Genomic DNA, 17,811 nt, shown 5'->3' with positions numbered 1-17,811 from the left:
ATTTATACAGACAAATATTCACTACACTGAGCATGCTAATGTTTCGGACAATTCGTTGGCAAAAACCAAAAGTCCTTGTGAGGCGATAAGCCATATTACATCGCCTGACGAGGACTTTTGGTTTTTGCTAACCAATTGTCCGAAACATTAGTAATATTTGTCTATATAAATAAAAATATTATATTTTGCTCTTTTTTATTGAGTACTCTTAATAACCTCATTTTAATTCATGACTCTTCCCTCTTGAATACCTTCAACTTTGACACATTACACAGTAAAATTGAAATGTCTGGGCTATTTCCGTTATTAGTGGCTGTCACACACACACACACATATATAAAAGTGAACATGTCTGTGTGTATTTCCCTACGCAGTAACTCTGTAAATATTAAGTCAACAGACTCAAAATTTGATATACAAGGTACTGAGATTTGGGAAAATCTTTGTGATCGGTTTTCGGGCAGAAATTTGACTGTTAAGGGGTCAAAGTTCAATGATTTGACCTTTGAGAACTCTACCAAACTCCTCCGACAATTTTTGGTTTAAACACTTGAAATTTTAGATATAGGTTCCTTGGACATGCATCTAACTTAATAACTTGATTTGAGCCCAAAACAATAAATCTTAAGGGCTTATAATAGGGGTCAAAGTTAAAAAAATTGACCGCTTCTTTTTTTTTTTTTCCCAACATACACCTTCAAACACCTAGGTAACGCCGGGCTGAAATGCTAGTATATATATATATATATATATATATATATATATATATATATATATATATCTTCCTTGATAGGTTTATATTTTTAGTTTTATTATCTAATTTTTATCTTTGTTTTCTTAACTTCCTCGTCATTCCCTTTGTTTTTTTTGCCTTTTCCTCCATTCCTCTATTTTTCTATTTCAATACAAACCTTAATCCACACTCCTCTTTTATTGTCTTCTTCCCATATATTAAAAACCATTTCCCTTTTTATTTTAATTTCTTAATTTAATTTCATTCTGTGTTGTACTTCTGTTTTTAATAATTTGTAATATGACCTCCTGATAGTAATTTCTCATGATGCTGAATACCTGAAATATTCTCATTATAGACTTAGCTTTTGTATAAGCTATATCGCCTGAAGAAGTCTCTAGTTACTAGTAAATAGCTGACCGAAATATGCTCATGAATAGGGAGCGACATATTAATGCTTATGTAAAAACAAATAAAAAGTACATCTTGCCTGTATTGAGCATGCTTGTATTGACTTCATTAAAACTTCATTAGTTTCTTTACCTCTGAAAAATATTATTATATATTTCTTTGTAGTGAATTTTTTTATATATATATTATATATTTTTTTATATATATTATATATTTTTTTTATATATTATATATTTTTTTATATATATTATATATTTTTTATATATATTATATATTTTTTTATATATATTATATATTTTTTTATATATTATATATTTTTTATATATATTATATATTTTTTATATATATTATATATTTATATATATATTATATATTTTTTATATATATTATATATTTTTATATATTATATATTTTTTTAAGTGAATTTTTAAAGAAGTATGAAGCTTCAAAAATACATCATCTAATATTTGCCCATGAACATTTCTGTTATAAGATGTTATTTTACATGGATGACAAAAATGCACACAAGAAGAAAAAAGAACAAAGCAAATAATGATTGAGACTGATTCTTAACAACATGCGACATCATTCTGGCATGTATTTTTATAGTATATATATATTGCTCTATTCTTAAATATTGAGCTTTTCCTTTTTGGCTAGGATCTCCTTGAAAGTATTACTTCAAGTAATATCTATCAGGATTTTTCATCTGAATTCTATCAGTGTCTTATCTTCATTTCTTCATTGATTTCCCTAATTTCATATTTGGTTAAAGAAAGCAGCAGTTGTTGTTGGAAATTTCCAATCCTACAATGATAAAAAAAGAAAAAAATACCTTTGAGCATATTGAGAAGTGATACACGAATTACCATTAGCGTATAAAGCGATGCTCTTTGTGTAAACAAATCGAGCTTAGGTATTTCAGATGATGTCAAAAGATCGTTAATTCACAACTCGCACAGCAGCTGCCGATTAGCATAATGGTTAGGAGCCTTGACTGTCGTACAGGCGGTCGGGTTTCAATCCTGGCTTTAGGTAGTTGCCTATCTAGCCGCACTGACGAGCTGTGAAACAGCGAAACAGTACTGTATGTGGATGACTATATATATACACACACACATATATATATATATATATGTATATATATATATATATATATATATATATATATATATATATAAAAGAGTGTAACCAGCAACAATTGTCGGTTCTTAAGACTTTTATCATTTTTTAATATTTTTATAACACATTTCGAGCTTTGTTTGGCTATCTTCAGATATTTTTTAATAAAAAAGTAATGACATCTTATAACAGAAATGTTCATGGACAAATATTAGATTATGTATTTTTAAAGCTTCATACTTCTTCAAAAAATTCACTTAAAAGAAATATATATATACTAGCAAAAGTACCTGTCGTTGACTGCGTTCAAAAAGCAGCCTACAGAAAATGGACTCATTTATGAAAGTATGATAGGTTATGAAAAGGAAGGGTTGTAAAGAGATAACTTCGAATTTGGGGGTATCAAAACCAAAGCAAAATATGATGAAAGTAAAAATAAAATAGATAAACCACATAATTTATTATACCATACCTGTTCACACTGAAACACTTATTACAATATTCTGTGGATCTATATTAAAAAACCTTGTTAAACTTTGTGACATATTTCCATTCTATGGAGGTCAGGTGCGAACGAACACTCCATAATTTTATTATACCATATTTCTTCAAACTGAAACATAATTATCAAAGTATACTTACGCAGATAGATATGAAAAGTCTTTATTAAAGTTTGTGCCTATTTTCATTCTATGGAGGCCAGACGCGGATGCAGACCCCAAAATTTTATTATACCCTCCCTATTTAAGTTAAAACATACTTGTCTAACTATTATTATGTACATCTATATTAAAAGCACTTGTAAACGTTTTTTTTTTAATTTTTAAATTTTTTATTTCCATACTTTGTGGACCAGGCACGTAGCAGACCCCACAATTTTAATGAATCATCATTATGCCAGATCAAACATACCCATTCCTGTGTCTTGATACATCTTCTATCATTATATGTGATCAGTTTTCTATAATAGTCAACCATATAGGAGCCTATTCGTGATCAGACACACACACACACAGACATTCAGCTTTATATATATATATATATAATTTTTGGTGAAAAGTTTATGGGATTCCATTTTGGAGATCATTTTGGTTCAGCTAGCATGTTTGTGCTTTTAAAAGATGCAAATATGAGACTTATCTCTAGTGGGGTAGGTTAGGAGTTCAACCAGCCAGTGTTGTCCATTTGGTGGGAGGGAGGTGTTAAATCTATTTGGTGAAATTTTTATGATCTTTTCCTTTTTGATGTGTGTGTGTGTCAGTGTGTGCGTGTGTGTAAGAGTGAGTGGTTGTGCGTTGCATGTGTGTATGTGTGTGTATAGGTTAACCTCTTCCACTGGAGACATCAAGTCTCATATTTACATTTCTTTTAAAAGCACAAGCCTGGTAGCTGAACTAAAATGATCTCCAAAAAAGAATCCCAGAAACTTTTCACTAAAAAGCAAACTTTTAGCTAAAAAACCCTTTTAACAAAAAACTTTTAACTAAAAAAATATCTGAAGAGAGCTAAATAAGGCTCGAAATGTGTTATGAAAATCTATATATAAATTTTCCTACTGTCTGTCTGTGTGTGTGTGACACAGTTTATCTCAGCCTACAGGCAACCCACCCAGACAAGTTAGGTACTGAAATGAAGCTTATGACTCAGCCGATGTTTTAGTGATATTTATATCCATGTTTGGTGTATGGAAATGCAAAACAATGCAAAAAAAAAAAAAATGCATGCAAAAATGCAAAAAATGCACATTTTTAGTGCGTTCTCAATCCCTGTATCTATATATCTATAAAATAATAAGACAAGCTACCATGTGTAGGGACCTAGACGACCCATGTAGATTATGCTTTTATGAAAAATTTGCTATCCTGTATTTTAAAGAACCCCAACATCTATTAAACTGTAGAAGACAAATAGCAAACAACTGTGTTCACAAGATAAAATTTACTCTAGGATAGCGATACAAAATAGTTTTCAAACAAACAATAGAAAATAAATAAATTAAATAAATTAAATAAACATGAATATACATAAACGATCACACATATATGTATGTATATATATATATGTATATATATATGTGCATACATATATATATTTATATATAAACTAACATTAATAAAAAAAAAACACTAACATAGATTTAAAACAGATCAAGAAGCTAAATATCCAGGCTAAATAGAGCACACACAAAGGAACAGGTCAACCAGAGGTCAAATAGGCCTTTGTCTGATAAGTGCATGTTCATTGGCTGATAGGAAGGGCGCGGTGGATACTAGAAAGTTGATTGGCTAACTAAAATTTCAATAGAAGATGCGCATATAAAAAAACGACAAACAACCACAGAATTCACGCATAAGCCTGAAGAGTCCTAGAGTGGATTAAACGCGAAATATTCAGTGTAGCTTAATCGCCATATACATTTTATAACTTACTACCTATATATCTATATATCTGTGTCTATATATATCTGACAGAACTTTCTGCGGGAGAGGAGGTACTCATACCAAGAATACAAATGAATCACCAAGATGAACAATTTGTCGTGTGGAATTGTCACTAATTCCTGGTGAGGCCTAACTTCACCATGACAATCAATAAAAGTCAAGGCCAGATGCTGAGCAAGGTGCGTGTATGACTGAAAGAATCAACTTTCACCCATGGTCAACTGTATGTAGCGGCATCGCGAGTAAGAAACCCTCACGATCTGATCTTCGCTCTGAAAAAAAGTGACTGTAAAAAGACAAGGAACGTGGTCTATAAAGAAATCCTATTTCAAATACTTTCGTGTTGAACACTTCCTTGCTATTGTTGTTTCCACTGTTGTTTCTTTCATGTAAATAAAAATTGTGTAAATACACTGTACTTACTTGCTTTTCTTTCACAATATGCAGCCAATTGGCTGCAACAGGGCTACTTGTATTTAAAAATATCAAAAAGTGATATAAGTCTTAAAAACCGACAATTGTTGCTGGCTACACTATTTTAAATATATATTTTTCTCTCATTGGAACCACACAACCAATGGTCATAAAATATAGTCTGTTATCTTAGATTTGAGTGCTTTATGTCAAATTGATGGTTGAATATGGTTAATTCGTGCTCATTTTTTGATTAAATACTAATCTGTTTTAATTCCTAACTGTACACTGAACAGATACCATAATTCTTAGTTCACTGCACCTTCTCATAATAAAAGTTCAAACAAAATTTAAGCCAGATCGGCCCAATAGTTTCTGAGAAAAATAGATGGCCCTTAGACACAAATCAACCAAGATTCCTTTAATATCTTCTTAAGAAGCCTTAAGCTTAAGCCTTAAATTTGTTCATCGAACAGATACCATAATATTTAGTTCACTGCAACTTATTATAACAAAGGCCCATACAAAATTTCAGATGGCCCAGTAGTTTCCAAGAAAAAGTGCAATAGACAGACAGGCAAACAGACAGACAGACAGACAGACAAAGAGAAATAAAGGAACTCATAAAAGAGGAAATACACTTTTTTTATGGAAGTTGCTTCAGACAATGCATGAAGCCATTTGATGAAAGAAGCTAATCCTAATAATAAAAAGAGAAGCAAAAGCAGAATCACTTCAAGACAAATGAAGCTTGAAAGAAATCCCACCATCAATGTTTAATCCTTTGAACTTCACTGATCATATATTTTTGTTAGTGAAATAAATTAAAATCATTTAATTTTATTTATTAATTTATTTATTGCGGACTATTATCCTCATGTTTTTTAGTTGCTGTTTCATGACGTTTCGGCCAGCTATTCCTCTGGCCTTCGTCAGGTGGTTAAGCGCGACAGGATAGGAACTCTGAATCTCCCAACTGCAATTACTGCCTTCCATAGTTGTTGTCATCTCACCATGTTTTGCCCAAGTAAGCATCTGGCTGGCTTCGGGTAGGATTGAAACCGCTATCTTCAGACAATGCTCACCTGGAAACGTAGAGATTCAACATCTCTATCTACTGCGCCATGGGCCCCGAAGGCCAGAGGAATAGTTGGCTGAAATGTTGTAAAAAAATAACTACAAAAGATGAGGATAATAGTCCGCAATAAATAAATGAATAAATAATACAAATTACTCATCTCAATAATGAATTCCAATTAATTAAATGACTTGTTTTAAAATTTTGGCAGATGAGGAGGTGATGAAGATGGTGGTTTGCTTACTTTAGTTGATGCCTTGTAGGATTCTTTTCTGTATTTTAAGATGTCCATTACAAAAAGGCCTTTTGCTGAAATAGACAATTTTTTCCTTTTTAATATTTGCCTCATTCTTCGTCCGCTTTCTCCAAGAATCTGTCAAGTTGATTTATTGAAAAGCGTTGACGTCAAGTGTATTGCAAGAATTGCTTCAAGAGTTTCGTGTGATGGTGCCATGAAGAATTCCTATGGGTGATCCCATTTAATTGATATCTTTCACGTTGATTGTCGTCTAAGGGCTTTTCTGGTTGCTCAGTTCCACTGTTCCGGGACATCATTCTTTGAATACACTCAAAGATAGAGTACTACTGTCATATCTGAGAAGGCACTACTCAAAGCCCTTTTCATTTTTGTGACAATACAAAATTGATTTTGTAATCTAGTCGGTAATGATTCTACTTCTTTAGAAAGTACTGATGCAATTCTTTATTATTGTTGTGGTGACCACCCACTGGACAATGAACTCTTCTATTTTCTATAAAGACTGGGGAAACTATATTTCTTAGCGTTAAGCATGAGTTATGCACACTTGGTTGTTGGACTGTTTGTTTGTTGCATTTGTTTTTCTATTAAATATCTTTTGTTTCCACTATATGCCGAGTTGTTTTTCTGTTATGAAATAGATAGAACAGAATAAATTATCTATCTATCTATCTCGATCTATCTATCCATCCAACTGTAGAGGTAGACAAGAGATGGATATGATGAATATTTATAAAACCTGTCAAAATATAACAAAGCTAGGTCATAGACAAGTTTACCGGAAGATCTGGTCAGCTGATCTGATCTACATGTGAGTCACGTGATCAGGTTAGCTGGAGATCATAGAGGAGTTGGAACTTGGGATTGAAGCAGAGCAGTTGGGCTTTACGGTTGTCTCTCCTCCCCTTTTGGGAGGGAGTGATGTTTCACTCAATGTAGACTGTTAAAACACAAGCAAAGAAGCTCACTTTCTATTCTTCTGCGCGACATCCTGGAAAGTGAAATAAAAACCAATCATGGTCTTGGTGTCAATGTGTTTCGTCCAAAAGGTTCCAGTCCCCTCCAAGAACAAGATGAAGTCAGGATGGACCAGGTTCAGTGAGCAGAGAAGATAAAGTTATGTCGAAGATACACAAATATGAAACACACACACACGCACGCATATGAACATTAGACGATCACGGAACATAAAATGGGTTCAGAATATGAAGAACCACCAATAGACATTTAGTAATACATTTAGGACATGTCACAAACACAAAACGTATACACCCGTTTACATGGGTGCCGTTCATGTTCTATAACGTAACATAACTAATTTTGTTGCCGGTTTTAGTACACCACCATTATGTAACATTTCTTACAGACCCTTACTGGTGCACAACAATTATCTGTATGAGAGTCAAATGCATCCAAAGCTGGAGTGCTGCAGCTATATTTGTGGGAGTGCCACTCAGAGCATTCTGACAGAATTAAAAATCCATTCTAAAATCTAGTAAGGGTTCCTTTGTCTTTAGTAGAAAGTCACCATTTATCTAGACCAAAAGTCACTGATGAGATGGAATGATTGTTAGTTGAATAATGAAGAATATTGTGAGAGGATTGAAAATGATTCATAGAATGGACAAACTTTGTTTACTCATGAGGATAATTTATGACATGCGTTTGTTTACAGTGGGTTTGGAATTAACAATGTCATATCCTGCAGAAAAGCAGTCATGTGGTAATGAGTTCCACAGATAGGAAGTACTTAGAAAAAACTCTGTTCATGGAAATAACATTTTATATTATTCATTAAACCCGAATCATCTTTATTACTTTTTCCTTATTTAACCCTCTACCTATAAGAAACAAATACATCTCCAGTCGAAGTATTGTGGTCACATCTGGGGAGGTGCCACTCAGAGTGCATTTTCTTGCTTTCATAGAGTCCAAAATCAACTTTGCAATCTAGTGGAGGATGGTCTCTTCTGTTCCTTAAAGTCCTTTTCTCACAGAAAAGATGTTGCTAGTCCTTATCTATTCTCATTAGTTCTATGAAAGGTGGTCAACTGAGCTCGAATCTTTGGTTCCTCCTTGTCTCGCTGTAAGAACTCATCTTACTACCACAATGACGAAAAAGTTTTCTTTCTTCCTCTGTGTGTATAGTGTTAACTGAAATTTCCACAAACAGATCTCTTTTTTACAAAGGTTTCACACAGGACCGCTTCCTGGCAGATTACAATTTGGTCGTTTTTGAATCCAGTGGCAGCAGTTTCTCATCATGCATCGTACCCACAGGCATTCAAACTTTCATCATGTACCTTTATCCAGCTTTTGGCTTTGATAAGTGTTGACCATTTATAGAAAAAAACAAACAAAAAAACAAACAAGAATAAACAACAAAAAAAACAAAGCAAACAAATATTATTGAAAATTAAAAAAAAAAAATGGCATCTAAGACAAAATGAGTACATATGGTGGTAAAGTTCGAGTTTCTGAGTTTAGGAAATGTGGAATCACCCATTAATTCCCATTACATTTAAGCTCATCCTGATCTGGAGTGATACGATCATTGTCGCCCAAAAAATTGTTAATTTATTTATGATGTATAGATGCAATCCTGATAAAAAATGTCACCCATGGAATCGGTATTAAAATTCACAAACCTTTCTGTAATCCAACAATGTTTTGTACAAATAAATTTCAGTCTATGCTTGACTTGTCCACCAAGTTACATTCATAAATCTCTATTGTATCAATTTCAATACTAAGCAGCACATGTGGATATGACGTGCAAATATTAATTTATTTTTATTTCGGACTATTATTCTCATCTTTATTAGTTGTTGTTTTTGATCTTTTATTGGTTTTTGTTTATTCACAACGTTTCGGCCAACTATTCCTCTGGCCTTCGTCAGGTGGTAATCGCGACGGATAGGAACTTCGAATCTCCTAACTGCATTCTCAGCCATCACTGCCATCCGTAGTTGTTGTCGTCTCACCACATTTTGGCCAATTAAACCTCTGGCACGCTTTGGGTGGGATTGAAACCGCTATCTTCAGACAATGTTCATCTGGAACTGTAGAGATTCAACATCTCTATCAACTGCGCCACGGACCCTGATATAATGCTCATCTCAAAAATGAATTCCAATTAAGGAATAATATATATATATATGATGTGCAAAGTTGTTAAAAACTCCTTGCTTACTGGTCTTTGAGTTATAATAATTATTTCAACTAGCGAGTCTTGTAGAAATTCCACAGTGACTTTTTTCATATGTAAGATATTGCTGCTGGGCATTCTGTAGACATTCAGTGTGAATGGAGACCCCACGATATTATTGTACCCCTTTTATTAAAACTATAAAAGTATTTATTTAAGTAATCTGGTTTTGGTAGTGTCAGAAAATATCTGATTATTATGGTTTATCTCCAATAATCCTTATAGGAGTCTGTGACATATTTCCAGTGTATCGACTCCAAGCATGAACAAAACACCACAATATCATTATATCATCTTTAGAGAGAACAGATACTACCCTTGGATCCTAGCTACAAGACCAAGAAAGAATATTTTAGTTTCATGTACGGCCTAAAATCAACATCAATTTTTTTTTTACATTGCGTCTTCAGTGATCAGGAGATCCTATTTATTAAAAAGGAGGATAGAAGGTGATAATATACTACGAACATTAAATTAGCATATCTATATATCAATATATACATATATATATATATTATGTATATATATATGTTGGTTGGTTGGTTGTTTTTGTTTTACGGCATATCAACCCTTTTCAGGTTATTTAATGGCGAATCCGGTGATTTTGAAAATTTTTTAATCTCTATATAAATAAAATGAACTCATTTTTCCCGTCGGATTTTGACCTTAATAGGATTAAAAATCAAGATATTTCATGCAAATATAATATGTACAAACGGCAGAACAATATCTGAGGTGTGTTATAGGCTTATTATTTCTCAAATTCCTCGATAATCTTAGATTTCTATACTTTTTCTGCTGAGAAGTCACGGCGAAAATCGGTTAAGATCAATGGAAGTGGTAAAATATTTTCTCTCTAATAAATTCCTCCTCCCCCTGCCACCACTTAACACCGTTTGGGGATCGTTCACAAGGAACAGTTGAGAAGAGAACACCGGTTTTGCTTCGTAGTTCTTTCATGTGAAGTTATTTAAAATCACTAAACTAAGCTGCAGTGCTCTGTGGCGTAGTGGTTAGCGTGCTGGACAATTCACATTATATTTTCACGTTCGCGCCGACCTACCGTAGTCGTTTTTTTTAAATTTTTTTTTTCCTAAACAACTGGAATGGACTTTTCTTGGTGGCCGAACTGTTAACGTTGCAGATGTTTTTTTTTTTGTTTTTTTTTTCACACTTTATTTTCCTACTTTTACTCATGACTGCGGGTTTGATCCTTCCTACTTACCTACCATAACATTTTTCAGGACTCCCCCCCCCCATCCCGGAAACAAACACTCGGGCAACGCCGGGTACCCCCGCTAGTAGAATATATTTGTTTTTTGCAAATCAGTTTCTATTAAACCCATAGTTGGGACCCTAACAGGTACTACCACTCCGGGTCAGAGTGGATCTGGGAGCAATGGCAATTAAAGGGTGGCTCTGCACTCCCCAGAGCCCACAAGCTGGGGCCTCACCATCGGATATAGTTTAAGGTCTGTAGGGGACTAGGATATATAAATACCCCAATCCCGTTACAAAAGAATAATGAAACGAATGGAATTGAAGGAAACAAAGACTCAATTGATGGATAAGATAAACGTCGTTTATTTGCTGTTGAAAGAATGAATGTTTTAGTTATAACATGTGTTCATGTCCACGCGTGTGTAACCAATGTTCGTTGCGGGACTGGTGTTATAGCAAGAATAGGAAATGTGTGTTCATCTCAAGTTCGGGTCACTATTGTTTGTTCGCGCGTGGGAAGAGAAATAAGTGTTGTAGTGGAAATGAGAATCCAGCGTGTAGACAAAGAAGAGGATATGAGAGTTGACATCAGTTAGTAGTCAGCTACGCAAAGGTGTTCTCAGGCACCAGTAGTAGATAGAGAGAGAAAGAGTGTGAATGTGTACATACGGTCTGTTAGCTCATGCCCCATACATAGTCGCAGGGGTGTTGACGCGTGCGAGCGTGCGCCTCCCGAAAGGGAGACGGCTGGTTAGCCCAACCTCTCTGGTCGAGAGTTGGTCATAAAAAGGGTTAGAAACAGCTTGTCTCTTTGTTTTATACTCGTTTCCGGTGGTCATTTGCGCATGTGTATATTTCTTAAGAAGCGGAAGTGACGTCGTCCATGTGTGCGTTCGTGTGCGCGTTAGCGTGTGTATCTATACATGTGAATGTGAGTGTATGTACGTGAACGTGAATATGTGTACATGTGTGGACGTGGGCGCGTATGTTTGTGTGCGCGTATGTATATGACATAGCTTGAAATGTGAATGTGTGTTTTTGTGTGAGACTTGAAAAAGGCTCGTACAATACTCCCCTTCCTAGGAAAAAAAAAATACATGCAATGTATATATATTTATGTATATATATATATATTTTTTTTTGGTGAGTAATGTTTTCGGCAGTTGATTTTTCGTCCTTTTTTTTTTTTTTTTTTTGTTGGTGTGGTGGTTTGAAAAACGTAAAAAGGAACAGAATGTCAAAAACGGAGTGTATTTGTAAAAAAAAAGTATTTACTTACGCTTGGAAAATGCGTTTACTCTTTTTTAGGCTGACATTTGTTTGTTTGGTTTTTTGTTGTGTGCTGACATGTGCAAAGAGTTGCTTGGACAGAGAAGTGAATTGTTCGTTTGGAAAGAAAATTTTTGTTTCGTGTTGACGGTGTCGTGTGTGCCCAGTTGACGGTATCTTCACATGTGAGTCTGCGGTAATGTGTGCATCATTTGGACTGGCGCTAGTTGTGCGTTCGTTCTTGTTGAACGATGAGTTTGGTTGCCGTTGTCTTTGCATGTGCATCTGCGGTAGTGTGTGTACATTGTCTGTACGGGCGTTTGTTGTGTATTCGTTCGTGGTTGCCGGCTGTCAACGAAACTTCCAAGTTTTGAGTTTATTAGCGTGCATGGTGCATCTCAACTCGTATTGTTGATTCAACTTCTTCCTATGTGTTGATAGGTATGTCCTGTAATTGTTGTTGCGTCTGCTGTGCGGGAGGGAATTGCATAGGCCTATGTGATTTGCTCCTCGCGTTTGTTGCAGGGTAGTGTCAGGAAACCGTGAAAATGTTTGTCGAGCTCGAATTTTTCTTTAAATTCGGTATGAAAGTCGACAGCTCCGTGTTCATTTTCTGCCGAGTCTGACGAGGGTTTTGTCATTGTAGCTCGTTGAGGTTCTTCTCGGTAGCGGTTTTCTTGTTGAAAAGTTCGTTTTTTTCTTTATCAAAAAAAACGCGCGTCTCACTCAGAACAATTAATTTCAAAAAAGGTAGGGTCGCCATGCTTTTTTGTTTTCGCGTCAGTCGGGCGCCAGTTTGTTGTGGACTTGTGGCATAGGAGGCAATGTTTGCTCATCTCGCGTTCGGTTGTCACCCTTTTGTGGTGGTGTTGCGAATTAGGGAAAATAATTTGTCTCGAGGAAGAAACGGACGACGTGTTAAATTGAATTAAACGAACAGGAATTTCTTTCGTGAAAGAAACAAGTGAAAGAAAAGGGTACCACACGTGGTTAGTTTTGCGTGCGTCTCTCACTGTTAACTGGTGAGAAGAAAATTTATAGTTTGCCGTGCGTCTCTCGTTGTTAGCTGGTGAGAAGAAAAGCGTATTGTCGTAGTGACAGAGAGAGAGAGTCTGTGTGTGTATGAGTGCTTCGTTCAACCTCATCCATTTCATTTTAAAATAACGGTGTCAGCAAATTCTGTAGGGGACAAGGATATATAAATACCCCAATCCCGTTACAAAAGAATAATGAAACAAATGGAATTGAAGGAAACAAAGACTCAATTGATGGATAAGATAAACGTTGTTTATTTGCTGTTGAAAGAATGACATGTGTTCATGTCCACGCGTGTGTAACCAATGTTCGTTGCGGGACTGGTGTTGTAGCAAGAATAGGAAATGTGTGTTCATCTCAAGTTCGGGTCACTATCGTTTGTTCGCGCGTGGGAAGAGAAATAAGTGTTGTAGTGGAAATGAGAATCCAGCATGTAGACAAAGAAGAGGATATGAGAGTTGACATCAGTTAGTAGTCAGCTACGCAAAGGTGTTCTCAGGCACCAGTAGTAGATAGAGAGAGAAAGAGTGAGAATGTGTACATACGGTCTGTTAGCTCGTGCCCCATACATAGTAGCAGGGGTGTTGACGCGTGCGAGCGTGCGCCTCCCGAAAGGGAAACGGCTGGTTAGCCCAACCTCTCTGGTCGAGAGTTGGTCATAAAAAGGGTTAGAAACAGCTTGTCTCTTTGTTTTATACTCGTTTCCGGTGGTCATTTGCGCATGTGTATATTTCTTAGGAAGCGGAAGTGACGTCGTCCATGTGTGCGTTCGTGTGCGCGTTAGTGTGTGTTTATACACGTGAATGTGAGTGTATGTACGCGAACGTGAATATGTGTACATGTGTGGATGTGGGCGCGTATGTTTTTGTGCGCGTATGTATATGGCATAGCTTGAAATGTGAATGTGTGTTTTTGTGTGAGACTTGAAAAAGGCTCGTACAGGTCGTATCCAGGACCCCCATTGAGGGACTTTTACCCTCTGCAGGGGGGGGGCAGTCAGCATATTCTAATGCCCCACCGACAGGGCCGGTATATATATATATATATATATATATATACACGGCCCAATCACGTTGACACACCGGTTCCGGCCAGATCACTAAAGTTAAGCATCATTGAGCCTGGCCACTACCAGATGGGTGACCATTTGGAATATATATATACATTATAAAACTCAAATGACCTTTTAACGAGTGTTGTAACCCAACATCCGGTTGACGACTTCCGGTTGCGCATGTTACTACATAAACATAAACCCATAAGAGCGTAAACAAACAAACACAACTTGCTACTTTTGCAGAATTTTTGCAGACTAAAATATTAGCGTTATTATTTAGAAATTATTATTTAACATGGGAAGGGTGGGGATGTTTTGCAACTATTCTGTATTACAACTATACTGTCGCAATTTTCTTACAAATAAATCAACTTTGACCCGTTGACAACTATAAGAGCATTTTACAATGGCGATTTACCTACATTCTTCCTTTTTTTTAAAAATTTATTCTCCATTTTTTAATACACCTTTCTTAAAAAACATTCATACATTTTCTTCTACACTACCAACATAAATAAATAACCCCGAAAATTTTTTTTACAAATAAATAATCAACACAATAAAACGTAGTTTTAAGTGTACGTTTTCAGCATCCCAATTGTTTTTTTTTTCATGTTTAAATTATCCAAATAAACAATTGTTAATTTCTGCTTTTTTTTTTTTTTTTACATTGTTTATTTCCACATTGTCTTAATTAGTTTTATTGACCTTATTATTAACATAAATTAAATATTTGACCCAATGGGTCATGAATGTTTGTTTAAAATAAATGAAAAAAGTTACATTTTATTTTCATTTTCTATTTAAAAGGCCATTCTTAACGTGGGGAGAGTATTTTTAACTATTCTGTACTTTCAACTAACAATTTCATTTAAAAAAGATATATCAAAATTTGAATCTAACTTGAAGTATTACGGTATCTGTTCAGTGCACATTTACCTATAAGTATGGCAAACCACTTATAATTCAATGGCTGTAAGTTTTTTTTTTCCAAAATAAACAATTATAAACAGAACGACTCATAGAAATCTATTTATATTCTTTTTTCATTTTAATATACTTGCATAGAAATGTTTCTGTTACGTCACAAAAAACTATTTTCTTTACGTCAGAAGTGTCACGCTCATACATTAATTCCATAGCTAATCTAACATACTGACCCAACGAGTCACGGGTAGTCTAGTATATATATTATATATATATATATATATATATATATATATATATATAATGCATACTTACAGCCTACAACTTTCGGACACAGAGAAAAAGAAGACAACATGAAAATAAACTCATTCTAAGACTTACCACACATCAGCAGTCTCAATAAAGATTTGGGACCGCTAAATGAGTATTCTTTTCATAAAATCTAAACCAACCAAAGACGTTTCCCCACAGGGCACAGGGAGTATGCACGGTGGAAGAACGGTTTAGCATTTCTCACTAGAAGTAAGTTTTTGTTTCCATCAGGCCTTTTACTTTATTTTATTTTATTAGCTTCCACATATTTTAATTTTCGACATATATTTAATTCCATTTTCCGATCACGCATACGTGCGCACACAAAGGCACAGGTGTAGACATGGGTACTTTCCCCATTTCCCCTCACAAAGTCTATATACTGTAGTACCCCTTTCTGAAGATATACAGGATTGAGTTGGTTTTATTATTATTACCACCACCACCACCATAATAGATATTAATATCATCATCATTAGGCACTTTTCTACAGGGGGGGGGGTCACTTTTTTCGCCGATATTTTTGAAAGTTATCCTCTTCTTTAGATTATCTAGCCTTAATTTAAAAAAATGTCGCTTCCGGTTTGCTGGTGGTCGTGACAGCATAAACGTTAGGTTTTACCCCGTTCTTTTCCTCCTTTGCAGTACGGGTTCGAGCCTGCCTTCCTACTACCACTTTTTTTTTTTTGCTCAACATACACATCCAAACACCCGGGCAACGCCGGGCTTAAATGCTAGTATATATGTATATATATATATATATATATATATATATATATAGGATGACTAAAAAAAAAAACGGGTCCAAACTCTAATTAGGCCCCGTTTCTTAGTGTTTTGTAAACTTTGGTCATAACTAATTTATTATATTCAAAACATCACATCAAAACACTAGGGTAATTTGCCTTTTTTTCTCTGTTCTACAGCATATGTTCTAGATAGCTTCCATTTAGCTTTTGTTTTTTGGGGGTCACTCTGTATATATATATATATATATATATATATATATATATATATATATATATATATACATATATATATATATGGTAAAATAAAAACTATGATGAGAGGTAGTTACCTTGAAACACGCGTGTACATAGATTACTGTTTTAAAAATAATAAAAATAAATATATATATATATATATATAGTAAGGTTATGTTTATATACTTGCATGTATGGAATTCACTCGTAGATTAATTACCCAATGATTATGCTGGTCATTTACTATGAAGAAGATGTATTTTGTGCGTGGTATATCTTAAAATACATAGAAAATTATCGAGGATTCCTGAAAGGCTAACTTAAAAAGGTACTACCCCTCTATAAACTATTTATCCTCAATTCAGCATTAAATAACCTGTAAAAAAATTTATATGCCATAAAACAAAACAAAAAAAATCATATTCTTCTTTTTAGGTACAAGGAATCGGACCCAATTTTAAATTGATGGTGACTATCCAGAACACATCCCTCGCTCGTCCGTCCACTAATTTATTCATAACTTTTGAATTCAACAACAAGTTTTATTCTGTGAAGAAGCCACGCATTTCAGTAAGTATATGGTTTGAATTGTTAACTGGCATAATGATTTGATTAATGAAAGAATACTAGTGTGGTCTGTGTCCCAGCATTACCCGTGAAAATACAAGAAACTAAGAATGAAAATCCTCAGAAGTAAATTGACTGAAAATTTCAACCCTTATTTATTTTTTTTAGTTATGCTTTTAAATAGAATTACTAAATTTTCATTTTTTTCGTGGGAGGGTAATAAAAGTAATGTGTGTATGTGTGATATTGATTTCTTTCCTTTAATGTGTATGTGTGCAATTTTTGGGAGTTGTAGGGGATTTAATTTTAATTTAAATTATAACAAAATATTTATCTCTCTCTCTCTCTCTCTCTCTCTCTCTCTCTCTCTATATATATATATATATATATATATATATATATATATATATTTATTTATTTCCAACATTAAATGTTATTAACCTCTGAAAACCCCGAGATTTATAGTAATTTTAAGATTTCTTCTACTCAGATATGGCTGGTGGAATGAAAGCATGCTACATCTGTGGATTAAATAAAAGGTTTCTGCTCAACAGAAAGATTCCTAGTTCAACAAGATACACATGAGGTTACATTGACCGAAACATTCTGGAAATAACACTTAAAATAGTTTAAATAATACGAAAAAAAAAAGAAAAGATTTTCCATTGAAATCCATGTAAAATTTGAAGCTCAGATATTACTAGAACACATGGCAGCTTTCAATTTTATGTCAAACGATCTTCCTACACACAAGTTAAGTTTCGCATAACGACT

The 17,811-nt window shown here is 34.4% G+C and overlaps 1 protein-coding gene across 1 annotated transcript in view; it reads left to right on the top strand.

Annotated features, from left to right (window-relative positions):
• The window catches only part of LOC145256438 (BBSome complex member BBS1-like), a 156,095-nt gene that overhangs the window by 118,557 nt on the left and 19,727 nt on the right, over positions 1 to 17,811 (top strand). The window contains exon 13 of the mRNA XM_080115343.1: positions 16,906 to 17,040. Within this exon, the coding sequence (XP_079971469.1) occupies positions 16,906 to 17,040 (135 nt within the window). The remainder of the gene's footprint in view (positions 1 to 16,905; positions 17,041 to 17,811) is intronic.

The sequence above is a fragment of the Euprymna scolopes genome, chromosome 32 (assembly GCF_053919585.1).
Source record: "Euprymna scolopes isolate OS-2025 chromosome 32, ASM5391958v1, whole genome shotgun sequence".
Lineage (NCBI taxonomy): Eukaryota > Metazoa > Mollusca > Cephalopoda > Sepiida > Sepiolidae > Euprymna > Euprymna scolopes.
This window is presented reverse-complemented; position numbering and strand designations above follow the sequence as displayed.